Source organism: Amphibalanus amphitrite, unplaced genomic scaffold (genome assembly GCF_019059575.1).
Source record: "Amphibalanus amphitrite isolate SeventyFive unplaced genomic scaffold, NRLGWU_Aamphi_draft 001304F_arrow, whole genome shotgun sequence".
In the NCBI taxonomy this organism is placed as follows: domain Eukaryota; kingdom Metazoa; phylum Arthropoda; class Thecostraca; order Balanomorpha; family Balanidae; genus Amphibalanus; species Amphibalanus amphitrite.
Window position 1 is genome coordinate 26762 of NW_024882797.1, and position 26145 is coordinate 52906.

The 26145-nt window shown below is 51.9% G+C and overlaps 3 protein-coding genes across 5 annotated transcripts; all 3 read right to left on the reverse strand.

Moving 5' to 3' along the window:
* Nucleotides 1-433: 433 nt before the first annotated feature.
* On the reverse strand, nt 434-12549 carry LOC122371987 (spindle assembly abnormal protein 6 homolog). 2 transcript variants are annotated; one of them, XM_043348803.1, is made up of 14 exons: nt 12487-12549; nt 11819-11993; nt 9142-9329; nt 8729-8894; nt 8230-8427; nt 7840-7997; nt 6467-6588; nt 5985-6091; nt 5625-5768; nt 4685-4892; nt 4351-4461; nt 3927-4042; nt 2440-2537; nt 434-2051 (listed from the first exon to the last, which is right to left on the reverse strand). In XM_043348803.1, the coding sequence occupies exons 2-14, from the start codon at nt 11939-11941 to the stop codon at nt 1934-1936; spliced, it is 1857 nt and encodes a 618-aa protein (XP_043204738.1). In that variant the 5' UTR covers nt 11942-11993; nt 12487-12549; the 3' UTR covers nt 434-1933. The 2 variants fall into 2 exon arrangements, with proteins under 2 accessions (XP_043204738.1, XP_043204739.1); XM_043348804.1 differs by lacking the exon at nt 12487-12549 and adding an exon at nt 12430-12480.
* An 876-nt stretch (nt 12550-13425) lies between these two features.
* On the reverse strand, nt 13426-25980 carry LOC122371989 (galactosylgalactosylxylosylprotein 3-beta-glucuronosyltransferase S-like). Of its 2 annotated transcripts, none has more exons than XM_043348809.1 (7): nt 25910-25980; nt 16700-16870; nt 16243-16438; nt 15578-15749; nt 14967-15060; nt 14292-14495; nt 13426-14114 (listed from the first exon to the last, which is right to left on the reverse strand). In XM_043348809.1, the coding sequence occupies exons 2-7, from the start codon at nt 16847-16849 to the stop codon at nt 13983-13985; spliced, it is 948 nt and encodes a 315-aa protein (XP_043204744.1). In that variant the 5' UTR covers nt 16850-16870; nt 25910-25980; the 3' UTR covers nt 13426-13982. The 2 variants fall into 2 exon arrangements, with proteins under 2 accessions (XP_043204744.1, XP_043204743.1); XM_043348808.1 differs by lacking the exon at nt 25910-25980 and adding an exon at nt 25657-25702.
* On the reverse strand, nt 20271-23204 carry LOC122371992. Its single transcript, XM_043348814.1, has 2 exons — nt 23157-23204; nt 20271-22757 (listed from the first exon to the last, which is right to left on the reverse strand). Exons 1-2 carry the CDS (start codon nt 23202-23204, stop codon nt 20271-20273), a joined length of 2535 nt encoding a protein of 844 aa, XP_043204749.1.
* Nucleotides 25981-26145: the final 165 nt, after the last annotated feature.

Here is a 26145-nt window from a genome sequence, read left to right on the forward strand (position 1 = left end):
AGAGACGGGACCTCCCTCCGACCCCTAGAACTCCAACTATCTCGACAGAGGCAGGCGGGATCACCTTCCAACCCCTAGAACTCCAACTATCTAGACAGAGGCGGGACCTCCTTCCGACCGCTAGAACTCCATCTATCTCGACACTCGACAGAGCAAGGCGACAGACAGGACCTTCCTCCAAACAATCAGGATAGTTGTGAAGTGTGACCGTTCAGTCGTTGAAAGCCACCATCAATGACCAGCCCTTTCATTTGGGCGTTGTTTAATGCCACGCTAATTCGTTTCTGCTTTCTGTGGCACACAGCTCAAGACAAGAAGACGGAACGTACCTACTCCTGAATTCCACCTGTTTCTTTACTTGAATAATCCGTCCGACTACCCCACGACGGAAGCGCCGGATGACAAACTATCTGCCAAAATAACAGTCCGTCCGTATAAATGAGCGTCATGTATTTGGTCGGCGTCGTTCTGTACATGTGCATGTGAGGGCAGGCCCGGTCGCACGGCCCGACGTGACTCCGCAGGCTCATACTTTCAGACGTATAAAATTAGCATAATGGAGCGCCTCCGGTCGTGAGAACAAGTATGAGCTGGATACTGTAATTATGTACACAACCGCAGTAGCGCCGCAGCAATACGGTGGGAACTCGTTTAAAACGAATCGTTCAAATGTACCAGTCAGAAGCAGATTATTTCAGTCAGTTGGATACGAATGCAGGGTTATGGAGGAGCAATGTTTCATAATTAGACTACACCTTTTTGCACTCAAAATAGGCATCTTTTCATTCAATTTCGGCGAATTGCATTCAATTTTAGCGATCTCTCATTTGCTTCGAATAGAGAGATCGCTAAAATTGAATGCAATTCGCCGAAATTGAATGAAAAGATGCCTATTTTGAGTGCAAAAAGGTGTAGTAGCGAGTAATGTTCTGAAGAATGTTGTGGTTATGCAATTTTCAATGCATCGTGGGAACTAAGGCTATAAGCGAACGCCAGCAAGACATCGACAGGAATCAGCAGCACTCTCTCATACAGTCGACAGCCAGCCCTCCCGAGTCCCGAACGCTCCTCGGACCCCGTGGATACTAGCAGTAGGCCTACATACGGTATCCCTGACACACGTCACGCACACCCAGCCGTTGATCTATCCTAAACTCGTCGAGCTCGTATCACAGACAATGCCCGGTCGCAGACACAGTGGCGGCGTTGGTCGCTACCCTCGTCAGTCGTCAGATGATCACCCACAGATGGACCTAGCTGGACCGTACCCGGGCGCCGAGACTCTTATCGTGTCAGTCATCTGAGCGGTTTCGGTCACCATGGGGTCGCCACTGGACCAGACTATTCTACAGTACGATCTCACACTCAACGCCGTACACTAGCGGGGCTCTGCTGAATCAGTCAACTAACGCGCATCACTGTACAACGAATATCCTGCGGAAGACGTTTTGCTTACACAATATACATCGATTAGTGGAAGCAGCGGCATGCACATGAAATATCGCGCAGTTCTAAACTAAATATAACTTCGATAGCATTGATAACGTGTTTCTATAATATGTCGTTCGCATTCATGATGAATAGTTATGAGTGTGATGATGCGATGATGTTGATGATATGAAATTTTCGAGCGACTTTGTGGCCTAACGCGAATGGTCGCATGTTATCGGCACTATGAAACTATTTCGTTAGTCGAATCGCTAGCAGGCATGTTCTCGGTCCCCAACAGTCCTATTTCTTTAGTTTATACAACAACCACTCCCGTTTCTGCTATGCGTCGCACTCCAAGTCCAAGCTGCATCCTAATACAACAATCTCAGGAGAGCCCCCGATCAGACCACTGCACCTTTAGTCCACAGAAGTCCCAGCTCTCAATGAGCCGTCTCACCCAGTCCACTACACACAGCGGCACTGCCGTCGGACCCCTGCCCTCTCACTGTGCCGGGAGCGGTCGCCGCACCAGGCCCGCTATCCGCACCGGCTCGGCTGGCTGCCGGGGCCGCTCCCCCTTGGCCGCCTGCAGGTACCGCGCCGCCAGAGGCTGGTCCGTGCTGGAACACAGAGACGCAGTATGTCATTGACTGGCCAGTGATAAAACACAAATGTGAAATGCGGCAGAAGCTATGCAATATGTATGTCAAGCATCGACTAAAACGGACAACGGTGCAGGAAATATAACTGATTAAGTGAGACTGGCTTTGTCAAGGACATTGGGAGCTACTGCTTTAATTCCAAACCACACAGTCGAACAGTTTCACAAGTTAACTTAAGCTCGACGTTCGGCATTCAACAAATGAGCAACGACACTTCATTATTCATCACATGCTTATCGACTGTTACAAACTACTGCATTATATCACATGAGAACCACACCGGTCAGTCGACCTGTGAGGGCAACCCGTTCGCCGCCGCGTGGTAGCCTGTTCCAGTGCCACTCACTTTGTGGCGTCCTGCAGGGGCGGTCTGGGCGGCATCCCTCTGGGGGCCGGGGCGGTGCCGATACCCTTACTGCCCAGCGTGTCCGAACGACTGGATGTCTGACAAAGGGACAAAAAACGTCATAAAGTGTGAGAACAGCTGGCGATTTACTGGTATCAGAGGCTGGATGGCCGATATCAAGTAACTTTAACGTAACGTAAGCAGCCCAAGACTATGACGGACACCATACTCGTACAATCACTAAAACGGTTGCTAATTCCATTCAAATACAAACACCCGCGCATTTCACCCTCGCCGGACCTATTGGTTTTCTACATACGCGCCGGCCGAGGGGGGGGGGGGCGGGTACGACCCCCCTCGCCGTTTCGCCCCTGGTGGAGCTAGAGCATCGCGAAAAAAAGAGCGTGTGCGCCGTTAAGAGACGCAGAGATTGGTACCCGATTTTAAGGTCCTAGGTCAACCGGTGACCTCTGAGGTCAGGTCAAGTGCCCCAAGGCCCAAGGTACGGTTCAGTTTTTGGTAACTTCGCAAAAAAAACGGCCGCAGAGCCGCGATTTTGGCAGCATCGTGTTCGCCTCGCTCAGGCGCGTCGAATGATATACTTTTTGTTTGGGTCAGGTCAACTTAGGGTGTTGACCTCAGGTCACGAAGTTGGTCGAAAGAGGTCATGTCGCATATCATTCGATTCGGCAGGTCTTCCTGAGTCTATTGGTGGCTTTCCCGACTCGCTAGCTCAATTTGATTGGGAGTTATTGACGAATAACTAATATGACCTTGATGACGCCATAAATGACGTCACGCAAGGTCAAAATTGCAAAAGTGACGCATCTAACCTTGCAAGGAGTGTATCAAATCACGATTCTGTGTGTTTGAGATAGTTGGAGATCGTTCCCGGCGCCAGATTAGCAGTTTTCATTTTTCCCCATTTTGACTTATAATGGTGAGGTCACGAAAATGACCTGACCTCATATTACCTTTGGGAAAAATCCGAGATATACAAGTTGTGAGACTCGTAATGGATACTAGATCCTGCAAGTTTCATTTCCCTGTGAAAGCTCCTCTGGCAGTGAGGGCGTTGCGAAGTTGCGACATCTGAAGACCGTGCAGAGGTTCACTTATGACGTCATAGGTCAGTGACCTGACCTGACCCAAAAATGCGGTTGGTGTCCAAAGAACCGGCTTGAATCAAAGGTCAGGTATGCAAAGTTTCAGCTCTCTATCGCCAGCGTGTTCGGAGCTATCGCGAAAAAAAAACACTATGGGGGGAGGCACCCGCCCAACGACTTTTTGGATTTGACACCATTTAACCCTCGCCGGCCGAGGGGGGGGGGCCCCCTCGGCCGGCGAGGGTTAAATGGTGTCAAATCCAAAAAGTCGTCCAGCAGAGAAATCGCACTCAACATGGGCCCCTTCCGGTCCATTTCACCTGCCCCAACCGGGCTCAGCCTGTCAGCCGGCCTGACGGACAATCAACGGAGCGTCCTCACCTGTTCCCGGGGCGGTGCCGCCGCGGAGTCGGCCGGCGGCTCCCTCAGCCGCGGTGTGCTCAGGGACGACACAGGAGTGGAGGCGCTCGGAGCCGAGCCCAGCGTGGTGCGCAGATCTGTCGGAGGAAGACAGCTCGTCAGTGGGGGGGGGGGGCAGAGGGAAATGGAGGGGGGATTGGCAGCGGCACTTGCATGTGGTGACAATGATGCGGTGATCCCAGCGAGGAGGGAAAACTGTCATTTGGCAGCATGTGCTGCCACAACTGATAAGGTACTTGCTGCCCAGAACTGATACCGTACTTGACAAACAAGTCTTCTTCAAACGCATGTCTCCAACGTAGAGTACAAGCGTCACCCTTACAGTGAAGGCCCGCCAGAAATACACACTGCTCTGACTCCAAAGTGAGGACCTCTGTGTACTGACCTGACGCCGATGTGAGTGACCCGGCCTGTCCGTGGAAGTAGCCGGCCACCGGCGGCCGGCCGCGCGGCTGGGACTGCAGGTCATTCAGCTGCTTATTCAGCCAGTTTATTACTGCCGACAGTCACAGGATGAGACGTCAGTTCACACCCAGCATTTTTGGGGCAGGGATACACACGTAGGGATCGATGACAACTGGGAGTCAACGATCTAGAAATAAACAATGATTCATGCACCCATGCAGACGGCTCCATCAAACACGATGAAGTATCCGCTCGCCAATGCGGAATGCAACACCGATCGACTAGCTCTGCGGCAGGCTGCGGCGGCGTCTCACCGTTCTCGTTGGTCTTGGCCAGTTTCTGGGCGGTCTCCAGTTTGGCCTGCAGCTCAGCCACCTCCGTCTGGAGCCGGTCCGAGTGGGCGGCGGCGGCCGTCTGCCGTTCGGAGGTCTCCCGCAGCTGCTGCTCCAGCTGCTGGCGCTGCTCAGCCGCCTCCGTCAGCAGACGCTCCTGCTCCACGGCGATTTGGCTGCGCAGCTTCAGCTGGAACACGGAGACACGCACAGCTGGGTTACGGAGCCCACCAAATAGACTACGACCACCCGCTCCTGCCTCAAAGTGATCTGGCTGCGCAGCTTCAGCTGGAACACGGAGTGGCACAGCTGGGTTACAGAGCCCACCAAATAGACTACGACCAACCGCTCCTGCCTCAAAGTGATCTGGCTGCGCAGCTTCAGCTGGAACACGGAGTGGCACAGCTGGGTTACAGAGCCCACCAAATAGACTACGACCAACCGCTCCTGCCTCAAAGTGATCTGGCTGCGCATCTTCAGCTGGAACACGGAGTGGCACAGCTGGGTTACGGAGCCCACCAAATACACTACGACCACCCGCTCCTGCCTCACAGTGATCTGGCTGCGCAGCTTCAGCTGGAACGGAACGGCAAAACATGGGTATAGAGCACACACGTAAGAATGTAGCACAAATGCAATAGGTACCCGAAACAATAATTTACCAGGCTTCCAAGTGTTGTAGCTATACGAAAAACGATTAAAACTGGAGCCAATAATGGAAACATCTGGACAGACACACCTTAAATGCCAATGAATGGATGAAGCATGCCTGATTGTGGTGATTGTTAAAAATGCTTACATAAAAAGTGAACCTAACAACGTGCTTTCTACTCCTCAACCTGTAATAACCGATGCTCTTTAAAACCAAGGCGCCCACCAGTAAGTTTGGAAACGGGTGGTCTGACGCTCGCCCACGCCGTACCTTGGCGTGGTGCGCTTTGGTCTCGGCCTGCAGCTTCCTGATGATGTCGTTGGCCTTCAGCAGGTCCTGTGACACCGTCTTCACCGTCTTCTCCCGGCGTGTCAGCGTGCTCTGCAGCTCCGTCACCTGGCTCTCCAGCCGCTCCTGTGGTTGGCGGAGACGGAGAACGGAAAACAGAAGGGGATGGTGAGATCGACGTCGCTGGATATAAGTCGACTGAACAATGTAAGCAAGTGCTCTGAACGTTCTTCGACGAATAGCCAACACAATGACGGCGAAAGTAAATGGTGCTGTGGCCATCACGTCCAGCAGAAATATAGGCCAGGCCACGGTGTTGTTTCAGGATGTGGATATACGTACCTTGGACTGCTGTGCGGCCTGCTGTAGCTGCTCCTGACGCTGCAGCAGCTGCTGCTGGTCGCGCACCTCCGTCTCCAGCACGGCCACCCGAGTCCGCAGCTGCTGAACTGGAGCAATAGACAGAGCAGAAGTCACAATAAACTCAGCTCCAGTCCCACATACAAACTCCGCCTCAGGTCCACAAGTGTTGCAATGGAGTTACACAGAGAACACAGGTCACTAGCGTGAGTCGTGACAGGCAAAGTCAGTCTCCAGCGCGGATATTCGTTCAAAAGATGTTACATCGAGCTAGCACAAACCTAACAAGTCAGGATACAACCAACGTTTCCCTGGCATGAGCGGTGGTACATAGAAAGACGAAGCCTCATGGTGCATGCACGAGTTCACAAACACACTCCAAATGCGTTAAATTCATACCAATCCCGTTACGTGTCCCTCAGACCAGCCACCGCACAACTCACCGCTCAAACCCATTGACCGACCTGATTTGCTTTTTCCGTGGTACTCCTCGTCCAGTGAGGCATTCTGCCGCCGGAGGGCGGCCACCTCCTGTTTGAGCTGACGGTGTTCGGTCTCCAGCGACTTCAGCTGGCTCTCCACCTCTCTGGTGGGGAAAACAAGAAGAAAGTTACAAGTACATCCTCAGTACAGTAGGCTCCCCAATCTCCATCTCCCTAGCAGGGTACCGTCGGGGGAGAGACGAGAGGTTTCTTAACCCTCGCCGGCACAGGCCATTTGGCGTCCTTCGACGGCGCAAGTTGGTACGACCCCCCTCGCGTTTGGCCCCTGATCGAGCTACAGCTTCGCGGAAAAAAAAAACGAGCGTGCTGCCCGTCACGAGAGAAAGCCGATGATACCCAATTTTAAGGTCCTACGTCATAGGTTGACCTTCCAAGTCAGGTCAATGACCCAAAAATCGGGAAAATCGAAACCTGTTAGAAAGTCGTAATTTCGTAAAGTGTGGCTGCTATGGGGTTTTCCGGGGTGCTGATCACGAATATCGTGTTAGTTTTGATCACAGATGATGTCTTTAAGCATTTTGACCAGGTCAGATCAGGTCAGGTCAGGTCAACCGGTAGGGGTCGTGACAGGTATTCGTAGTATGTGTCAACCGTCTCTGACAGCTTCGTAACATGTTACGAAGGCACCAAAACTACTTCGCAAATGTTCAAATGGTTGCTAAATTCGAATTCAGCTCCAAAAACTAGCCTAGAAACATGTAAAACTCGAAAAAGTGAACCGAGGTCACCAAAGGTCAATGACCTGACCTGACCTTCAGGTGACCTTGACATCCACCCTAATGCATGGGAGCAACATCAAATCACATGTTTGAACGTTTGAAACCACGAAAAGCTGGCAAACGCGCGGCTAATGCGAGCCGACATACGCCGAAAGGCCACAGGTCATTTGGGTCAGGGCACAGATACCAGTAGTGTAGTACAGGTCAGTTCAGTAGTCAGGGTCATAAAATTTTTCAGGTACGTGTAAAATTGATTAATGCGAGGGTACCGAAAGTTTTCGTCACGATCGACCGTTTTTTACGCGAGTTATTCGCGAAAAACCTTAGAGGGGGGGGGGGGGGGGGTTGCATCAACCGGCGAGGGTTAAAGTCAGCCTCACTAGCCCCAACTGATTGTCTACCTAGTGAGGTCACACTTGCAATTATGGCTTGTTTGCTTCCCAGCTCTGAAGTCTAAGTCAAAGCTACCAACGGAGTCTATCGAACGCGTCGTGCACTTAGTTTGAACTCGCGGAGCAACGGCCACTGATAGCCCGGTACTGGTCTGGCAGGAGTCCCTTCAGCTCCGGTCGGACCGGGGTAGTGCTGGACCAGGAGTGTTGTCCGCGCACCGACCTGCAGCGGACCTCCTGTTTGTACTTGGTCTCGGTCAGCTGTCGGCACTGCCTGTCCAGCGTCTCGGCGCGCTGCTCCAGCTGCTGTGTCTGTTGCCGGTGTTGCTCCACCAGCCGCTGGCGCTCCGCCTGCTGCTTCTGCTGCTCCTCCCACTGCGCCTGTATCAGTCACAGCCAGACGTCGTCAGTGAACAGCCTGTGCAGCCCCGAGTCTATCGGTTCGCAAGGAGGGGAATGCTTACAGCAGTGTCCAACAATCGGGAATGTCGCCGATATCGCGACGCTAGTTACATGTTCTGTCGGCGACAGCTACATAACTGAAGCAATTATTAAATTTCAAGTAAAACAAAGGTAACACTGTTAAACACGCCTGCTCGGCAGTCCCTCGCACCTGTCTGGCCTTGTCCCGCTCAGCTGCCAGCTGCTGCTGCAGCTGCGAGCTGCTGGTGGTGCTCAGCTGCTGCAGCTCGGCGCGCAGCTGCTCCAGCTGCGAGCTGCGCTGCGCCAGCAGCTCCTGGGTATGCCGCAACTGGCTGGTGTGGCTCTGCTCGGCGCTCGAGCGCCGCTCCCGCTCAGACTGCAGCTCCTCCTGTTGGAGCACACGGGGTAGGTCAGATCAAATCAGGTCAGGGACGGTGGGAGGTCAGCTTAGTTCAGTTAAGGTTGGGTCAGATCAGGTTGGGCTAGGTTAGAGACGACGAATGGTGATCACGATAGCAGCCTGTGAGACGTGCTAGCTAACATACACAAGAAAGCTAAGAAGTCTGCCACAGCCTCTTAGCAAGTGGGCATGGGATAAGTCATGTGAGCGCAAATAATTAACGACTAAATTTCTATGATACATGATTCAACTTCACGTCAGTCGTCACCACCCGTCACACCCGCCGCACCTTGATGGTTTTGATTGTTTTGGCGAGGTAGAGTTTGAGGTCCGAGTCGGAGGCGGCGGCTAGCCTGAGCGCGATGTGAGACAGGTGTCGGAACGGGTTCACTTCGACGACTTCCAGCAGGGCCTGGCGCTCCCCACACCCGGCCGTGTCCACGTGCAGTGAGAACCTGCGGAGCGGGGGACGGGGTCTGTCAGTGGGACAGCAGCGACACTGGAGTACACCGCAGCAGTGTTAGAACAGAAACCACGCAGCACGGTAAGAATGCTACGATCATCACCTCAACAATGAGCTTCTTTTTGCGAGGCAATTACTTAATCAGAATACCAAGTTTAAGGGTATTTGTTTATAGCAAGCAAACCATATGTATGATTCTCAAACGTCAAAGTGGCCGCACCGACCGATCCCAGACTGACCTGGGGCTCTCTGAGCCGGTCGCCTCTCCGACGCACTGTTCCACCAGCTCGGTGAATTTGCGCGGAAACTGAGCAAAGTCCACCAGCAGTCCCTGGGCCGAGCGCAGCTGACTGAAGCTGTCCTCCCGCAGCGTCAGCACGTAGTGGAAGAACGGGTCCTCGTCAGAGGTCAGCATTATCTTCAGCGTCTGCGGACGGGGAACCAAAACAGATTCAGCCATTGCTGATACAGGCATTACAAGGTTGATATAGGCATTACAAGGTTGATCACATATCAGCATTGCGTTTCCTACAAGACAAAGACATAGACACTGCTTGGACAAAGGTTACTGCTTTTATCACATGTATGTTTCACAAGTGTTTTACTGGTGTGTCTTTATTCATTTATGTGTATGACATGTATGACGTGGCCATGATCTACGCAGTGGGGGTGCCGAATAAATATCTGTATCTGTATCTGACAAACAGTTCGGCTGGTCAGCCATGAGACTGCAAGGGTCACCCCATAGCTCCGTTGTTGAAGCCTCGGGCTTGTGGTCATGGTTCGAGCTCGGTAGGGCGCTCAAATCGATTGATACATACGACTCCTGACGGGGATGGTCTATTGTTGATGGAAGCCTGAAGCGGCCCCTGCCAGTTGATGGCAGATTAGGGAGGACAATAGTGTTAAGAAAGGCAGTGTTGAATGATCGCTAATGAACGACATCCACCGAAATCTTGTTTTGGGTTCATCTTCGTACGTAGACCACGCAAAACATTGTCGGCAAACATTTCCTCAGTCCCATATCAAATCAGAACCATGTCGACCCCTTATCGCGGACTCCCGTAGGTATTCCCATTAGCTTGCCCTCACCAAACACCGCCAAAGATCCCAGAGGCCCACTCCAATGGCCCTACAGGGTGGGGCAGCATAATCGGGAATGCTTTTTGGGCTCTGATCATGAGTAGGCATGGCATTATTTTTATAAATTATATTATGGCAATGAAACGCCCAAAAGTTGTGCATCATCTGACATGACTACATCCATGAGCATGCAACTTCCTGGAAAAGAGCAGCAAAATAGTTCGACGGTGCTCCAAGTGCTTTGCGCGCGCCCATAGACACTAATGTTAAACAAGTAAAACAAGAACATTTTGTTTAAAACCCTGCAATTCCACGTAAAGGTTGCTGGGCAGGTCAACGTGTTATCACGGACGATAAGGATTGTGTGGGGATACTTAGGACAACAGGTTAACGTAATCGTCGTAAAATAACTCTTAGCAGAGGACATACAAGATGACTCACTTGAATATAAGGAAGAAGCACTTGAGCATATTAAAAAGAAACAATGTTCAAAACTTCAGCGACAAAAAATCTTATCACCGACTGGAATACGATAAAAAAGAATGGCATGCCATATAGGGGATTGTATCGAGAATATTCCAGCGGTCATGCAAAGTAAACATCCTGTTGGGGTGATGGACCTATGGGTGGTCTTCAAGGGAGGTGCACGTGGTGCACCCTACTTCATCGAGCCCGGATAAAATGAGCACCTCTGGTAAATACAACCGCACTCTGGCAGACTCACGTGGAGCCGTCGGAAGAGAGGATCACTGACGGTCCAAATCACGTCTTACGAGGACTCTGTCCGTGCTGGTACTGCAGTGAGGACGACATGTTATTGTGTAGGGCACCTCCACCTGAGATGAACCAAAAACTTCTGGTCCTTCAACTCCGCCGATTTAAATCCGACCAAATTCTTTACATGGAGCGTTTTTTGGTAGAAGTTTAATGAACAACTTATCATTAGTAAAAACAGTCTTCAGTGCAAGGTTCGAAGCTGATGGGCGATCATGGACAAGCAGGAGGTTGCACGTGCATGCGCGTGCTTTTGGACCCGCCTTGAGAAGGTCATCGACGCCGAGGGCGGTCAAATAGGATGAGGGATAGGTAAAAGGTGACCGATTGATAGGATGTTGCTAAAATAGTGCTTGGAGCTATATTTTTAGATTCATGACCAAATAATCTCGTTTAATATTTATTCCCGATTATGCTGCCCCACCCTGTAACTGACCTTCCTACCCATAGCACCATACTTCCAACTAATAATTGCCAAAACGTACATAACATATCTAGACCAAGGTCAAGCTGTCCTCATTCTGCTTCATGTTGTAATTTCTGTCGTACATCACACTTTGGACTAAGGAGGCATGTCTCATCACCCGAAAGGAAATGCTGATCAGCTCAACAGCACAGACTGACAACAGAGTTTATCATTATTCCTTGGGTCTATAACATGTCCTGCTTCAGGTCCAGCTATTGGGGGGGGGGGAGGGAAGGAAACAGTTTATGGCACCTGGGCCCTGGATTGAGAAAACAGGTGGCCTTTTGACATTGTATGACACTCCTTAACAGGGATGTCATGACACACTCCACTCCTTTGGTTTCTTGCCCATCTACCACACCCACTACATACTATCACAGTCTCAAGTGGAAGGTGCACTCTGCTAGGGTGCACTAGGGTACCAAGGGTTGGTGATTGGTAGGTGAGGGTCTGAGCTAGTGCATTAGGCATGCTAACTAAAATACATGGGGTAATGAAGATTCACAGAGACAAAGAAATGTTTGACAATGAAAAATGAAGGCTACATGTCCTGCAGTGCAATACATAGGTACCATTTAGCAGAGTTCTATTACCTTGCTGGGAGTGTTGACCATGGCAGACTGGTCAATTTGAATGGTGATGTCACTCCTCTGCTGCTGCTGGTCCGGACCATGCTTGTGCAGCACAGGACAGCGCAGTGTCTGCACGGAGTCCATGCTGAATGATGGGTTTGAGTGAAATTCTCAATAGCGCCCACTACCCTGGTCCCTGAAAAAGCCCAATTTTACAGTCAAATGTTATAAGTACAGCTCTACAAGGTTATGCCACAGTCAAGGCAATAAGTGATACTTTTCATGACTAGGTATCAAGTATCAAGGTTTGGTGAACATCAAAAATTAAGTCAAAGTGAAAAATTAACTTTTTCCGAGACATCTTTGATCTTAACCTTTATCCTAGTTCACTGAAAAGCTGGATGTAGTAAGTAGTAACATAAAGTGGAAGTGCCAAATTCATGCAAATTGTAATAATTACAGATTTTATCATCTATGCCAAGATCTAGGCATCCAATAATGAAAATGACCCTTCGTAAAAATGCACGTTAACGCCGGGGGCCTTCACGGGTGTCTTCTGAGCGGAACTGCATTTGCAAACTTGAAAACCAAATTGAAGTATACAAAAACAAGTAAAGAAACTTCGAGTTCACCCTTGAATTGAAAATATGAACGAAAAATCGCAAACAAACGACTTAACTCCCTCTTACCTTTTCAATTTCCGCGCGACGGCAATCTCGACGCACCACAAACGTATTTAGGCAATCGACAAGGATGTCGGAAATATCGGAGATGCGTGAAAAGCAGTTCTTATAAAAGTGACGTCATTTGAAATAAATACAATATTTCTCAGCGATCGGGCTTCGGCCGTCATAGCAGCTTGATGTTTCTTTTGTTTATTCACCCTTGCCCCTAAGTGGCTATCTGCGTCCGTTTACAGGAGGTCTACTGCTCCCACTTTATATTTAGGATATGGTAGTGTACGAGCCCGTCCTTAGGTACCCTTGGACCCTTGGTCGCGCAGCTGAGGACGGAAGACAGTCGGGTTGATGGGCCGCACCAAGCACATGACCCCAGTCCCACCTCCAAAATAACCCCTCACAGAATACGCCAGCACCATATTTTCGTCGTCATCGAAGTAGATGGTAACGGTTGCCATAATGCGCTCGCCCAAACCGCCGAGTTCCCTCTTAGCTCATTGGAGACCCCGCCCCTAAATCGATGAGGGCAACTGCTCGTGCTCTGACTCTACCGTCAAGCTAGTGTGTCAGTCAGCCGACAGGCTCGCTGTCCCAGAAACAGCACAGCTGAGCTCCCTCAACGACGGGCCCTCATTGACACCTGAGCCATCAGTACAGCCGTCGCGAGAACGACCCCAGAGGTCACGATTGGATTCCGATCCTCCGACCGTCTCAGAATCGATCTCCGATAGAAATTTTCCGCCCCGTCCACCACTCGCCTGGGGCGGCAGAGCGCCGTAGAAGCATACCAGTTACTCACAGACCACTGGTTGGGCTCCAGAGTCGACCTTCACAGGATCGGCCGGCCCGCTTCCCCTCTAAGAGCTGCGACAAAAGCAGCAGTATAACCAGTGCATGACGGGCGCGCTGTTTCATCTGCAGGAAAGTGGCAGACAGGCCAGTCCACGCTTGTGCATGTCGAAGTGTTTATTCATCATGTATGAGCCATGAGGCAGTCGAAAGTGAAATGCATTCATTCCTTTATCTCCAACTAGAGTATACGTTTTGCATAAGTAAATACAATTATATGATTGTGAAAGTGAAGTGCTCCATTCAAACATACGGACACACGGGATCAACAAACAAGCTCAGAACATACACAACAAACGAAAATGACTACCACCAATATCACACGAACAGTCATCCACAGGCAAACAAGCACACATCGCGGTTGCCGCAACGTGCAATACACCAAGTTTGTTCTGGTCGTCTTCAATCTCACCATTGTATCACACTATGAACGTGCCTATCTCGAGCTCTGAGTATAACTCTGTTCGGAAGCACCTGGATTACACCACTGCACAGCACAGGCTATGGCTACAGTAACACAATCATAGGTTATGGCTACAGTAACACAAAGGACACTCGGCCCCGTTCCCCACGTCCGATGCACTCAATGCATCGGCCACATTAGCTGTCGACTGACTGTTCAGTTTTTTTTTTTCAGCGCTCAGAGTGCTGAAGCATCACGTGGTTGCCATGGCAATCCGTTCCATATTTTCCGCGAGCGCCGCTATGTTGCTATTGGGATGACTAGCCACTTCCCGTCTCAGCGACGGCGGCTGATTCTTCTTCGTCTTCGTGTGCCATACCAGGACCTGTTCCAAAGAGAAAAAGGGGAAGATCAGAGAAAAATAATATGTTCATTCTTGAAGTGAGCATTATATGACACACTAGATCTGGAACCCACCTCTGTGCAATGACCGCCCAGTGACTCCCGCTCTTATTCCGAACGCTTACTAGACTGACTCACTCAGTCGCTCGATCCCACCTACCTCTGTGCACTGGTTGGCCAGCGGCTCGATCTCGTCCATGGTGATACCGAACGCTCGCAGCAGCTTATCCTCCTCGTAGCCGGCGTGGTAGGGCATCAATGCGTCGGATGCCATCACTAGCGAGAGGTTCACCGCGAACCCGGCCATGTCCACGGGGAACTGGCGGTCCACGATCCAGCCGTCGAACCAACCCGTCACCCGACCCTGGGACACCAGAGAGAGCCGTCAAACTGGGGAGCAGGGAACGTCAAACCCGGGAACTGGCGGTCCACCACCCAGCCGACGAACCAGCCCGTCACCCGACCTTGGAACAGGGGAGGGATCGCCGCCAAACCCGGGAACTGGCGGTCGCAGACATAGCCGTCAAATCAAACCAACCCGTCACCGGCCCTGCACCTGCAGTATCAGATAGATAGCTGTCAAAACCGGGAGCAGGGAAGTGATATAAGGCACATATCGTAAATAATTACGACACATTTCGTGCTCTGAAGTTATTTGATAAAAATTTACTAACCACGTAGCTGAGGTCCTAGCTGCCACGTAACTACGTCTTAATTAATTAAGAGGACACGTGCAATATATATGCACAAAACCTCACACACCCCACGTTGTACCACCTTGTTAGACGCCACTGACCTTTGTTTCGTTCGCGGACCACGTCCGCCACAGACTCACCTCCTGCACGATTGGAGAGCTGACCAGGTAGTCGGCCACCAGACCCACGGGAAACATAGACACCTTCTTGGTGTGGCGCATCTGCTCCAGCAGTCTGGGACGCGCACATAGGAAACAGTAAAACGGACGCCGACACAGACAACACAGAAACAGGCGGATTGAGGGCGCAGGCCCGCGACTGAACAGAGCAAACGCTGACAAGCGCGTAGCAGTGCCGCAAGGTCGGCTGTGAATCGGCCTCAGCCGATATAAGCATGGTTAACGAAACATTTGTTAATAATAAATCATAAACTCAGACCTACGCGGTCAACTGGACCTGGTCACTGGTCCCTGTTCCACGGCATGACGCTAACTGACGCTACCTACCGGTACCGTGGTATTGGGTTTCCATGGAAACATCAGTAAACTCGGACGCTCTAAATATTTAGAGTGTCCGTATTTGTTGATATTTCCATAGATTAGAAACCCAATACCACGATACCCTGGCAACTGAAGCAGTATGGAATTCGTGATGCTTGATCGTTACTGTCCTTAAATGACCGCTTAATCACATTCTCAACAAATGGCCGTGCAAAGATGGCTCCGGGCTCTCCGATACCACCGGCGTGTACCTGATGTCGATCGTGTTGTCGTCGTCCAGGAAGTACATCACACCGGTGGGCTGCGGGCTCTGGTCACGCAGCCAGGACATAGCCGCGCGCCGGTTGGACACGCCGCGCGGCACGTACCTCTCGCTGCGGTACTGGGCCGGCATGGCGCTGGCCAGGTGCACGTACGGTATGCCTGAGATGGCAGGGTGATAGGGGACGCGTCAGTGAGATGGGCCGGCGGATAGGGAGCGTCAGTGAACTTGCACGACAGACTGATGGGGAACGCCAGCGAAAAAGAACGGCATAAAAATGTGGGTTGTCATTGCGGCAGGACAGACAACAGCCCAGGGCACATTATATCCAATATACGATGAACAACCGACAAAATACAGATATTTATTCGCAAAAGGTCCACACAAAATGTGGCTTTTCGCCTTCGCACGTCACACAATAAGACATGAGTAGACACACAAACGCAGCTATGTAAACAGGGCTAAAAGGTTTAAAATGAACTAAGAAAAATATTTATAATAAAGAGCACAAGGAACACAAGAAAAAAGGCGTATAGTATACTGTGCACCAATCATCATCTGACCACAATCCTCGGTCCCCACTAAACACCAACTCTACAAATGATCACACATCCTACCCCTGCCATCAGTCTGTCTATCTCGCTGGCCTCTCACCCAGTCTGTCTAGCAGCGCGGCCACGTGCGGCGAGCACGCGTCGGCGTCCTCCACCACCATCCAGACCAGGTGAGGGACGGTGAGCAGCGTCTGGCCCAGCCGCGTCAGCTCGGGCACCTGCTCCACGCGCCGGTAGGTGGGCGTCACCACGTACAGCACCGGCCGCGGATCGGCGGTCGGCAGCTGGCGCCGCTCCTGGGACACGGCGGAGTAACAGGACAAAAAGGGGTGACCTGAACTTAGGTGATATGGAGTCGACACTTTTATATGTAATGCAAAAGTGATGTGTTTAAAGCTATGCCAAGTTTCCAGGTGATGCATGCCACATGGTTCTCTCAACCCAGTTGGCAATAAGACAAAACAACAGTGGTAAAAAACACACACTAACAGGGCAAAGTTATCGGTCTTTTCAGAACTATCATAAGCACATAGGTTCATCAACTCGTGCCAACTCACCATCAAATCAGACTTGCATTTTACAGTTTTCTCAATATGGCCTGGTTCATATGGTGGAGATTTTGATTTAGTTAAGACCATGGCTAAAATTCCAATTATGCATAACAATGCTAGCAAGTATTTCATAACAGAAATCTTGAGATAGGACATGTCTTGATTGACAAAATTTTCCTGAAATACGAAGAAAAATATCACACACTACACTATAAAAATATATGAAAATCATCCCAACTCTTTCTTGACTGTAGGTTGCTGGTAGACTATGAAGTAAAAATGCATGTGGTTGCAAGCAATTAACACAAAAATTGATTTTAAAAGATTCTCACAATTAAAGGAAATATACCACTTTTAGCATTGAGTCTTGAACTGCAAATAGCAGATTTGTAACTTGAGCTCAGACTAGCACAAAAGAAAATTTTACGCACCAGTGATCACCCTAGGCAAAGATATTCCTTTTTTGTTCCAAAGAGTGCCTTGTGGAGGAATGCGTGCCTTGCTGAGGAATGCAGCCACCTCAACATCAGCCAATCAGCATGGAGCTGGTCTAGGTATGCAATATGATTGGTCAATGGGTAATACCTAATAAGATTCCACAGCAAACACTATTTTATGTAGAATATTCTTAGTTCCTCCCATAATTCTTTCTAGATAAAAGTTTAAAAATTCCTTTTGTTACTACACCTTTTTGCACAAGCTTTTGACCATTGGACAAAACATTTGTACACATTCTCCATATAGGTGACACTACAAATGGGCGGTTTAACCCGCGCCCCGTAGGGCTACCGGCGGACCCTACCACCCGTAGGGGGGGGGGGGGGCGTTTCGGCCCCCCTAAGATCTCGGAAAGTTACCGGCCGATTTTCAAAATTCAAACGGCGTTCGATAGCCCCACCCCGGAACTACCTTGTGACCAAATTTCATTGACCTAGGTCAAACCGATGACGTCACAGGTCAGGTCAAAGGTCAGATTTTCACCGTTCACAGGCAATTCAAGAAATGTGCTGTGAAAGCGAGTAAATTGGTAATTTATTGAAAACCATCGATGGTACATTGTTCGTCAAACACATACTTTGCTATCTGAGGTCACTGATACCAGGTCAGGTCACAGCGAGGTCAGGTCACCGGGGGTCACAATATGAATGTGTCGTGTGATGCATGTTTTATGGTCCATTTTACATGACAAATGTGATTATGTGGGTTAGGCAGCCTTTGGGGCCAGCCTAGGTCACGTTTTGGTGAAGGTCAGGTCAAGGTCAGGTCAAATTAGGTCAAATTTCAATGTTGATATTTTTGCATAAAATGGGCATCGATTCGATGCAGCTCGTCACGGGGAGTCTAATGGTGGTCTTCGTTTTGCTCTACGAGTTCTAGAATTGCCAAAAATTGAGTTTGAAAATTTGACGTCATCATTTTTGAACAGTTTTTTCGCTATAACTTGGCCAAAAAACGAGGTATCGATCTGAAATTTGGTATGTAGATAGAAGACGGTAGGCACTATCACATATATTCCGGTTTTTTCGAAACTCAAAAGACTTTTTGGATTTTTTGGCGAATATATCCAAAAAAATGCTTTTTTGATTTTTGGGGGCCAAAACTCAAAAATTTAAAAAATTCGAGATAGCGGTTTTGTAGCCCTGTCAATTCTACACCTTTTATACTTGATCATTTTTCTGTATCTTCAAAGCTGTAGTCCTGACAGGTCTTCTCGCGAAGGTCTTTTTTTCGGTCGAAAATGACAGAACATGACGTCACTCTGACGTCATTTGTGGCCAACCTATCATAGCCTCTGGAAAAATTTTTGGTCACAATGTGTAAAATTGATGCCCGGAGGGGTCCTGAAAGTTTGGTGGCGATATCTCCAGCCGTTTAGGAGATATCGACAGAAAAGGACAGGGGGGCCGTTTCGGCCCCCCCTACGGGGCGCGGGTTAATATATTCCCATACCTGCTACATTGCATGATTAAATCGAGACATCCAGGCATTTAAACGGCACGTGCACTGTACCACACTTTTCAAAATTTAATGCAATGCTTTAATACCGTGCCGCCGTGTAATACAATATACGTGTAATACAAGCCGTGTGGTTCAAGGGGTGTGGTTAAACACGTTGAACCACACGGCTGCTGACGTCACTATCATATAGCTGTGAGCTTTTTGGCAGGTATGGGAAACATCTTCCAGCCCTAAGGCCGGGAATTCAATAAATGTCACCTCGCTTTTTTAGCAAAATCACCTCGGGCCTAACGGCCCTCGGAGTTTTCGCTAAAAAACCTCGGTGACATTTATTGAATCATCCCAGCCCCGGGCAGGAATATATTTTCCTGCCCGGGGCCGGGATGATTCAATAAATGTCACCGAGGTTTTTTAGCGAAAACTCCGAGGGCCGTTAGGCCCGAGGTGATTTTGCTAAAAAAGCGAGGTGACATTTATTGAATTCCCGGCCTTAGGGCTGGAAGGTGTTTCCCATACCTGCCAAAAAGCTCACAACTATAGGATAGTGACGTCAGCAGCCGTGTGGTTCAACGTGTTTAACCACACCCCTTGAACCACACGGCTTGTAATATTAAAGCATTGCATTAAACTTTGAAAAGTGTGGTACAGTGCACGTGCCGTTTAAATGCCTGGATGTCTCGATTTAATCATGCAATGTAGCAGGTATGGGAAGTCACAAAGAATCACCATTGTGCAAAACTATTCGGTGGTCCTGCTCTACAACGTGACATTGAGCGAATGGTTCAACATTGTGCAAAACAAATCGCCATTGGTCATAACTATTCTTCATATGCTGAGCTGGCTGATGACTGATGAGTGATTACGGAGCGAGCGAAGCGAGCGTAGTCTTTCCTTGGATTAACGGAAATTTCTGAGTATGAGCGGCCGGCCGGCCGGCCGGCCGGCCGTGGTCACGATTCTGCGACGCTTATATCTCAGCAACCACTTGACCGATTTACACGCGGTAATTTTTGTAGGGTAGCTTCATTCCTTCTACCAAGTATTGGACTATTCCTGATGCATGTGGGTGACCCCTTATGCACGTGCCACGTGCAAAACGAGGCGTCCGTTTTGTAATTGTTGCAATATCTCGGTAGCCACTAGGCCGATTGCGCTGAAAGTTGGCATGTAGGTAGGCACCCACTAGGCAATGCATATCCATGTGCCAGAGTTGGGGTGCTGCTGCACGTGCGCACGTGCAGGGGTCGATTCCAGATCTCGAGAACGGCTGGACCGACGGCGCTCAAATTTGGCACATGGTTAGGGACCGGTTAGTAGGGTGCCGTGCAAAAGTCAGTTGGGACCCATTTTGCACGTGCGCACGTGCAGGGTGCCGCTTCCAGATCTCGAGAACGGCTGGGCCGATTGTACTCAAATTTGGCACATCGCTAGAGACCGGTTAGTAGGGTGCCGTGCACAAGTCAGTTGGAGGTACCCCCTCGCAATTTCGCACGTGCAAGGCCCACCCTCTCGCTCGCTCCGTTAGTCGCCCCAAAAGGCGTTATACTGGTAGCTGTTGTTGTTGTTGTTGTTTGTTCCCTTCTTCTTCTTCTTCTTTTGCACCTCACCCGTCGCCCCCCTAGGGGGACGACGGCGCAGGCGGGTCGACCGGAGGGTCGGTCCGCCCGACAGCCCGGATGAATTCAATCACCAACGGCGCCGGTCCGCCGAGGACGTCCCCCAGGCTCGGGTTGAGTCCCCAGCGGCGGCGCCGCGCAGCCTCGTAGGCCGGACAGTCGGTCAGCAGGTGGGCCGCGCTGTCCGGCTCGCCGCACGCAGGGCAAGCCGCGTCCACCGCCAGGCCTAGGCGGTGGGCGACGTCCCGCGTGAGCGGCGATGCGCCCGTCCGCAGCTGGGAGAGGGTACATGCCTCCCAGCGGGACAGGTCGTTGTGGCCCGGTGTGGGCGCCGGGTGGGGATGGGACGCTCTTGTTCTCGCGTCGACCATCGTCCCCACCCGGCGCCCGATCGCGCTTCTGGCGCTGGCGAAGTCGATCTGGACGTCCGGCTGCTCCGCAGCGGCCGCTTCGCCGGCCAGCTGGTCGGCGTGTTCGTTTCCGTCCAGGCCAGCATGCCCCGGCACCCACTGGAAGGTGACGGTGGTGCCACGCTCGCTGAGGGTGTGTAGGCACTCCCAGATGTCGGCGGCCAGGGCGGTCACCTGGCCGGCCGGTCCCCTCTGGAGCTGCTGCAGGCCGGACTTGGAGTCGGTTAGAAGGCGGACTGCGCGGACGGACTCCCGGTCTTCTTCAGGTAGAGAGGTTATCACAGCCAGTGCTTCCCCGATGGCGGTAAGCTCGGCACGCAGGCTGCTGCACACTGCGCCGGCCGGGGCCCTGATACGTTCCTCACGGCCAAGGCAGTGGAGCTGGATCAGCGCGCCCGCGCCGCCACATGTCGTCCCCTCTCTCGCCGACCCGTCCGACCAGATGGTGACGTCTGCGGGCGGCAGGAGCTCTATGGCCCGGAGCGCCGCCTCTCTGCGCTTGTCGGGGGGGTCTGTGCGACGCGTGGGCGCGGGCAGGTCCACCACAAAGTGGGCGGGGGTCCTCTCCACTGTCCAGGGCGGCCGGCACTGGTACAACGCCAGTGGTTCAGTCGGCAGCTGCTTTAGCCCGGCTTCGTCGGCGATCCACCGGCCCACCCGCCTGAGACACGGCTTCTTGGTGAGCACCGCGTCCTCGTCGGGCGGCTTCGGTGGCGGCCTCCGCGCCGCCTCTGCCTGCGTGCAGTCTCTCCGCCAGGCCAGGTGGGCTCGGTACTCCAGCCGGGACCGCACCTCCTTCTCCAGGAGGGTCCTGGCAGGATCGAGTGCGGGGAGTCTGGCGAGGCGCTGGCACTCCTGTCCGGCCAGCTGCTTCGCGCGCAACGACAGTGGCGGGAGGTCGGCTTCGGCGAGCAGGGCGTCCGTGCGAGTCAGACGGATGCAGCCGGTGATGAGGCGAGCACACTTGTTCTGTTCGGCCTCCAGTCGCTCCCTGACGGACGGCGCTGCATGTGTGCCAACTACGGCGGCGCCGTAGTCAAACAGCGCTCGCACGTAGCCGATGTAGGCGGTCCGGAGAGTGCGACGGTGGCTGCCCCATGTCTTTCCTGCCATCGCCTGCAGACATCGTCGTCGTCGGGCCATCTTCGCCTTCAGATCGGAGACGTGTTCAGCAAAGGTCAGCTGCGGATCGAACTTGATGCCGAGGAAGGTCGGGTGTTCGGTGGCGGTGATCTCCTGTCCGTGGAGCTTCAGATTTGGCCGGACTCTTCCTCTCTGTTGTTTGGGGTCGAGCGAGAAGAGGGTGCTCGTGCACTTGGAGACGCTGGGCGTCACCTTCCACCGCGTCAGCCAAGCGCCGATGCTGTCCAGACACGGCTGGAGGTGGGCGTCGCACTCTTCCGGCGTGCGGGCGTCGGCCAGTAGCGCCACGTCGTCCGCGAACAGGGATCGCGACACGCCCTCCGGTAGGCCCTCGTCGATGTCATTGACGTAGATGAGCCATAGGAGGGGTGCCAAGACACTACCTTGCGGGAGGCCCTCCTTGAAGACACGCGAGTCCGACTGGGCAGTTCCCCATCGGACTCTAGCACGGCGGTCGGAGAGCAGGGCCTTGATCCAGCGGATCACACAGCCGGGGATGCCCAGTCGCGCCATCTTGCAGAAGAGGGCTGCCCTCCAGACCCGGTCATAGGCGCGAGCGAAGTCCAGGAGGACAAGCACGGCCCTGTGTGGTGGCTTCTGCTCGAAGGCGTCGAAGGTCTGCTGGGTAATCCGTCCGATCTGGTCCATCGTGGAGTGGCCGCGTCTGAAGCCCGCCTGGTTTCGGTTTAGTTTCCCGCTGGTTTCGAGCCAGTGCTGCAGCCTCCCCTGCACCAGCCGCTCCGCCAGCTTACTGGTGCTGCTCAGTAGGCTGATGGGGCGATAGGAGGACAGTTCCGACGGCGGCTTTCCCTTCTTCGGGATCGCCACTATCTCCGCTACCTTCCAGGAGGCAGGCACGTCGGCAGCGGACCACGTCCTGTTCAGGAGGTCCAGGAAGTGGCGCTTGTTTGTTCCCTCCAGGTCGACCTCAGTCGACTGTAGCCTGACGGCTCTACAGGGTCCTGAACGCGGCCGCCAGGGCCGCGACAACTCCGTCGCTCCGCACCTCTTCCCTGTTGGGTCTGATTGTCCCGGTGAGTCGCAGCCTGGCTCCCATCAGGGCCGGGCACTCGACCAGGACGTGGTACGGAGTATCCGCTGTCTCTCTGCACAGGGGGCAGCGGGCACCCTGGCAGTCCACGTCTTCGCACTGCGGGCAGTGTCGCGCGACGGGTTCCGGCCGATTCGGTGGAGGTACTGGGCGGAGCCCGACCAGTGCCCCCTCGCAACTGGTGCACATCCACCGCCGCTGCTCGATCCAGGTGTCTGACTGGTCCCGGCAGCTTCGCTCCCATGAGGCTGCGGTACCATCCGCGCGGTCAGTCGCTGACCCACTGGGCCCGCGCCGTGACCCGTCCTTGCCACCGCGCGGTACACCGTCATGGCGTCGATGGGGACTTCCTCTTGGTCCAGTGCTGAAGCTTGCTTCGCCAGCTCGTCCGCTCTCTCGTTCCCGGGCAGGCCGCAGTGAGAAGGTACCCACTGCAGGTAGGTACTCCTGCCGCGGGCCGACAGCTGTTGAAGCGCCGCCCAGATTTCTCCTCCTATGAGCGTTGTTTGTGAAGAGGAGTAGTAAAGTAATCTTGGTGAAGAGGGGCCACCCCGGAGTGCCGCCAGTGCTGACTGGGAGTCCGTGCATATCACGATCGGCTCAGGAGGGAGGGTTTGTCGGCAGTGCTGGAAATGAGGCCTCTTTCTCGTCCCGACGTTTTATTCTCCGGGCGGGTTACTCTCGTCCAGCGTTTAGCCTTTCGGGACCCACTCAGGGTCGCAGTTGTTTTCGCCGCTCACCCCAGTCGAGATGCAAAGTTAATAGTTACACCAAGCTTATTTAGGGCCCCCCAAGCCAGCCTAGTCTGGAGTTACTGTTAAATGTATGCATATATATGAAAGAAAAAGGTTTTGTAGAATCAATTAATTTCGAAGTCGTATATTCAGAGGCCCCAAATAAACTTTGTGTGACTAGCAACTTTGCATCTTGAATGTGACGAGCGGCGAAAACAACCGCGGCTCTGAAATGGTCCCGAAAGGCTAAGCGCTAGATGGGGCTAACCCACCCGGAGAATTAAACGCCGGGACCAGAAAGCGGTCTCATTTCAGCACTGTTTGTCGGTCCAGCAGGAACTTCAGCGCTTCTCTGAGGGCTACCATTTCAGCACGGTAGCTGGAGCAGATGTTCCCCGCCGGCACCGTGAGTAGGTGCTGAGTGATGGCTCGCTCAATACCAAAGTCATGGCGAAGTGTCAAACTGTTTTGCAGATCACTCATTTCAGTGTTAAATCTATTTTGCTGAATGGCTGAAATGAAACACACAATGCCGAAAAAGTGGTGCTCGATGCTGATTGTCGAAATGGGTCCTCAAACATTATGGCGAATGGTTGAATTCAAGTGCAAAGAGGTGTATCAATCATTTTCTTTTCTAAATCATTTCACCCTACTTTACCTTTCCTTACCTTACGGTATCAGGATTTTTAGGCTTAGAGCCTGTCATACCCAGTCTCATCGAGCTCCTGGTATTTTGCTTGTCGAGGATCAATCAGAATCGGGAATGGTGTATTGTAAGTGGCACCAATGTGCATCCAGCCTCGCCTTGAAGCATGGTTGAGCGATGGGGCGCAGACCACCTCAGACGGGAGTCGGTTCCAGTCGTTCACGACTCGTAGAGCGAACGAGGATCGTCGCACTCTCGAGGTTGCCGGACATTTGCTGACTTTGCATGGATGCCCACGAGTAATTCCATCGGCCAGCGTGACGAACGTCTCAGGGTCGGTATCGACTATCGAGCCCTATCCTTGTATTGGGTTAGGCCGTTAGGGCGCGTAGCAGCGTGGCTCTTGCGTGGGGGCTGCGTTAATTTAACCCTCGCATGTGTAGGGGGGGGGGGGGGGGGTCGGATGGACCCCCATGGTTTTTCGCGAATAACTCGCGTAAAAAGCGGCCGATCGCGACGAAACTTTCAGTACCCTCGCATTGATCAATTTTACACCTACCCTGAAAATTTCATGACCCTGACCCAAATGACCTTTGACCTGTGACCTCTTTTCCGAGACCATGTTTGGCCGGAATCGCGATTTCGCGTATGTCCGCTCGCACTAGCCGCGCGTTTGCAAGCTTTTCGTGGTTTCAAACGTTCAAACATGTGATTTGATGTTACTCCCGTGGGTGTCAAGGTCACCTGAAGGTCAGGTCAGGTCATTGACCTTTGGTGACCTCGGGTGACCTCGGTTCACTTTTTTGAGTTTTACATGTTTCTAGGCTAGTTTTTGGAGCTGAATTCGAATTTAGCAACCATTTGGATATTTACGAAGTAGTTTTGGTGACTTTGTAACATGTTACGAAGCTGTCAGAGGCGGTTGACACGTACTACGAATACCCGTCACGACGCCTACTGGTTGACCTGACCTGACCTGACCCGGCCTGGTCTAAATGCTTCAAGACATCATCTGTGATCAAAACTAACACGATATTCGTGATCAGCACCCCGAAAAACCCCTTAGAAGCCACACTTTACGACTTTCTAACAGGTCCCGATTTTCCCGACTTTGGGTCATTGACCTGACCTGGAAGGTCAACCAATGACCTAGGACCTTAAAATTGGGTATCATCGGCTTCCTCTCGTCACGGGCAACTGGCTCGTTTTTTCCGCGAAGCTCTAGCTCGATCAGGGGCCAAATGGCAAGGGGGGGGTCCAACCGACCCCCCCACACATTAGAAGCTGGCAAACGCCGCACACATGCGAGGGTTAAAATACGGATTCTGAGCAGTAGTCGCCACGCACTTTGTATGTGGATCGCTCTTAAATGTAAATACAATACAATACAATTAACTGCGTAACTCGTTCTTGTTGGACTAGGGCGCGTAGGGCCTTGCTTTTTTTTAGTGGCCCTAACTTACGTTACCGGCCTCGCGAGGAGGGCGGCGACCTAACTACGCCGCGCAAAAGAAACCGGCCGTCCTAACTAAGACCGACCGGTGGCCACTTTTACTGCAAGACAACATGGGAAAACCCATATCCATGTACTATGCCATGAATATGGGGAAAAACCCATGAATTTACGTTAAGACACATAAATGACCGTGAGACTTACCGTTAAATTGATGTTAGGGCTTGCGTAGGGGGCTGCGTAACGAATGTAGCGAATATAGTTTGATCAAGGATAGGAAAAATATTGTTAGCAAGGCACTTAAAAATATTCAACGGGCACTTTAAAACTGACGTCAATATATATATTTTTGAGAATGTTTCAAATCAATATACTAATTTATGCCAAATTTTATGCTATAAGGCTTAAAAATATTTTTTTATTTATCCTAATTGTACATT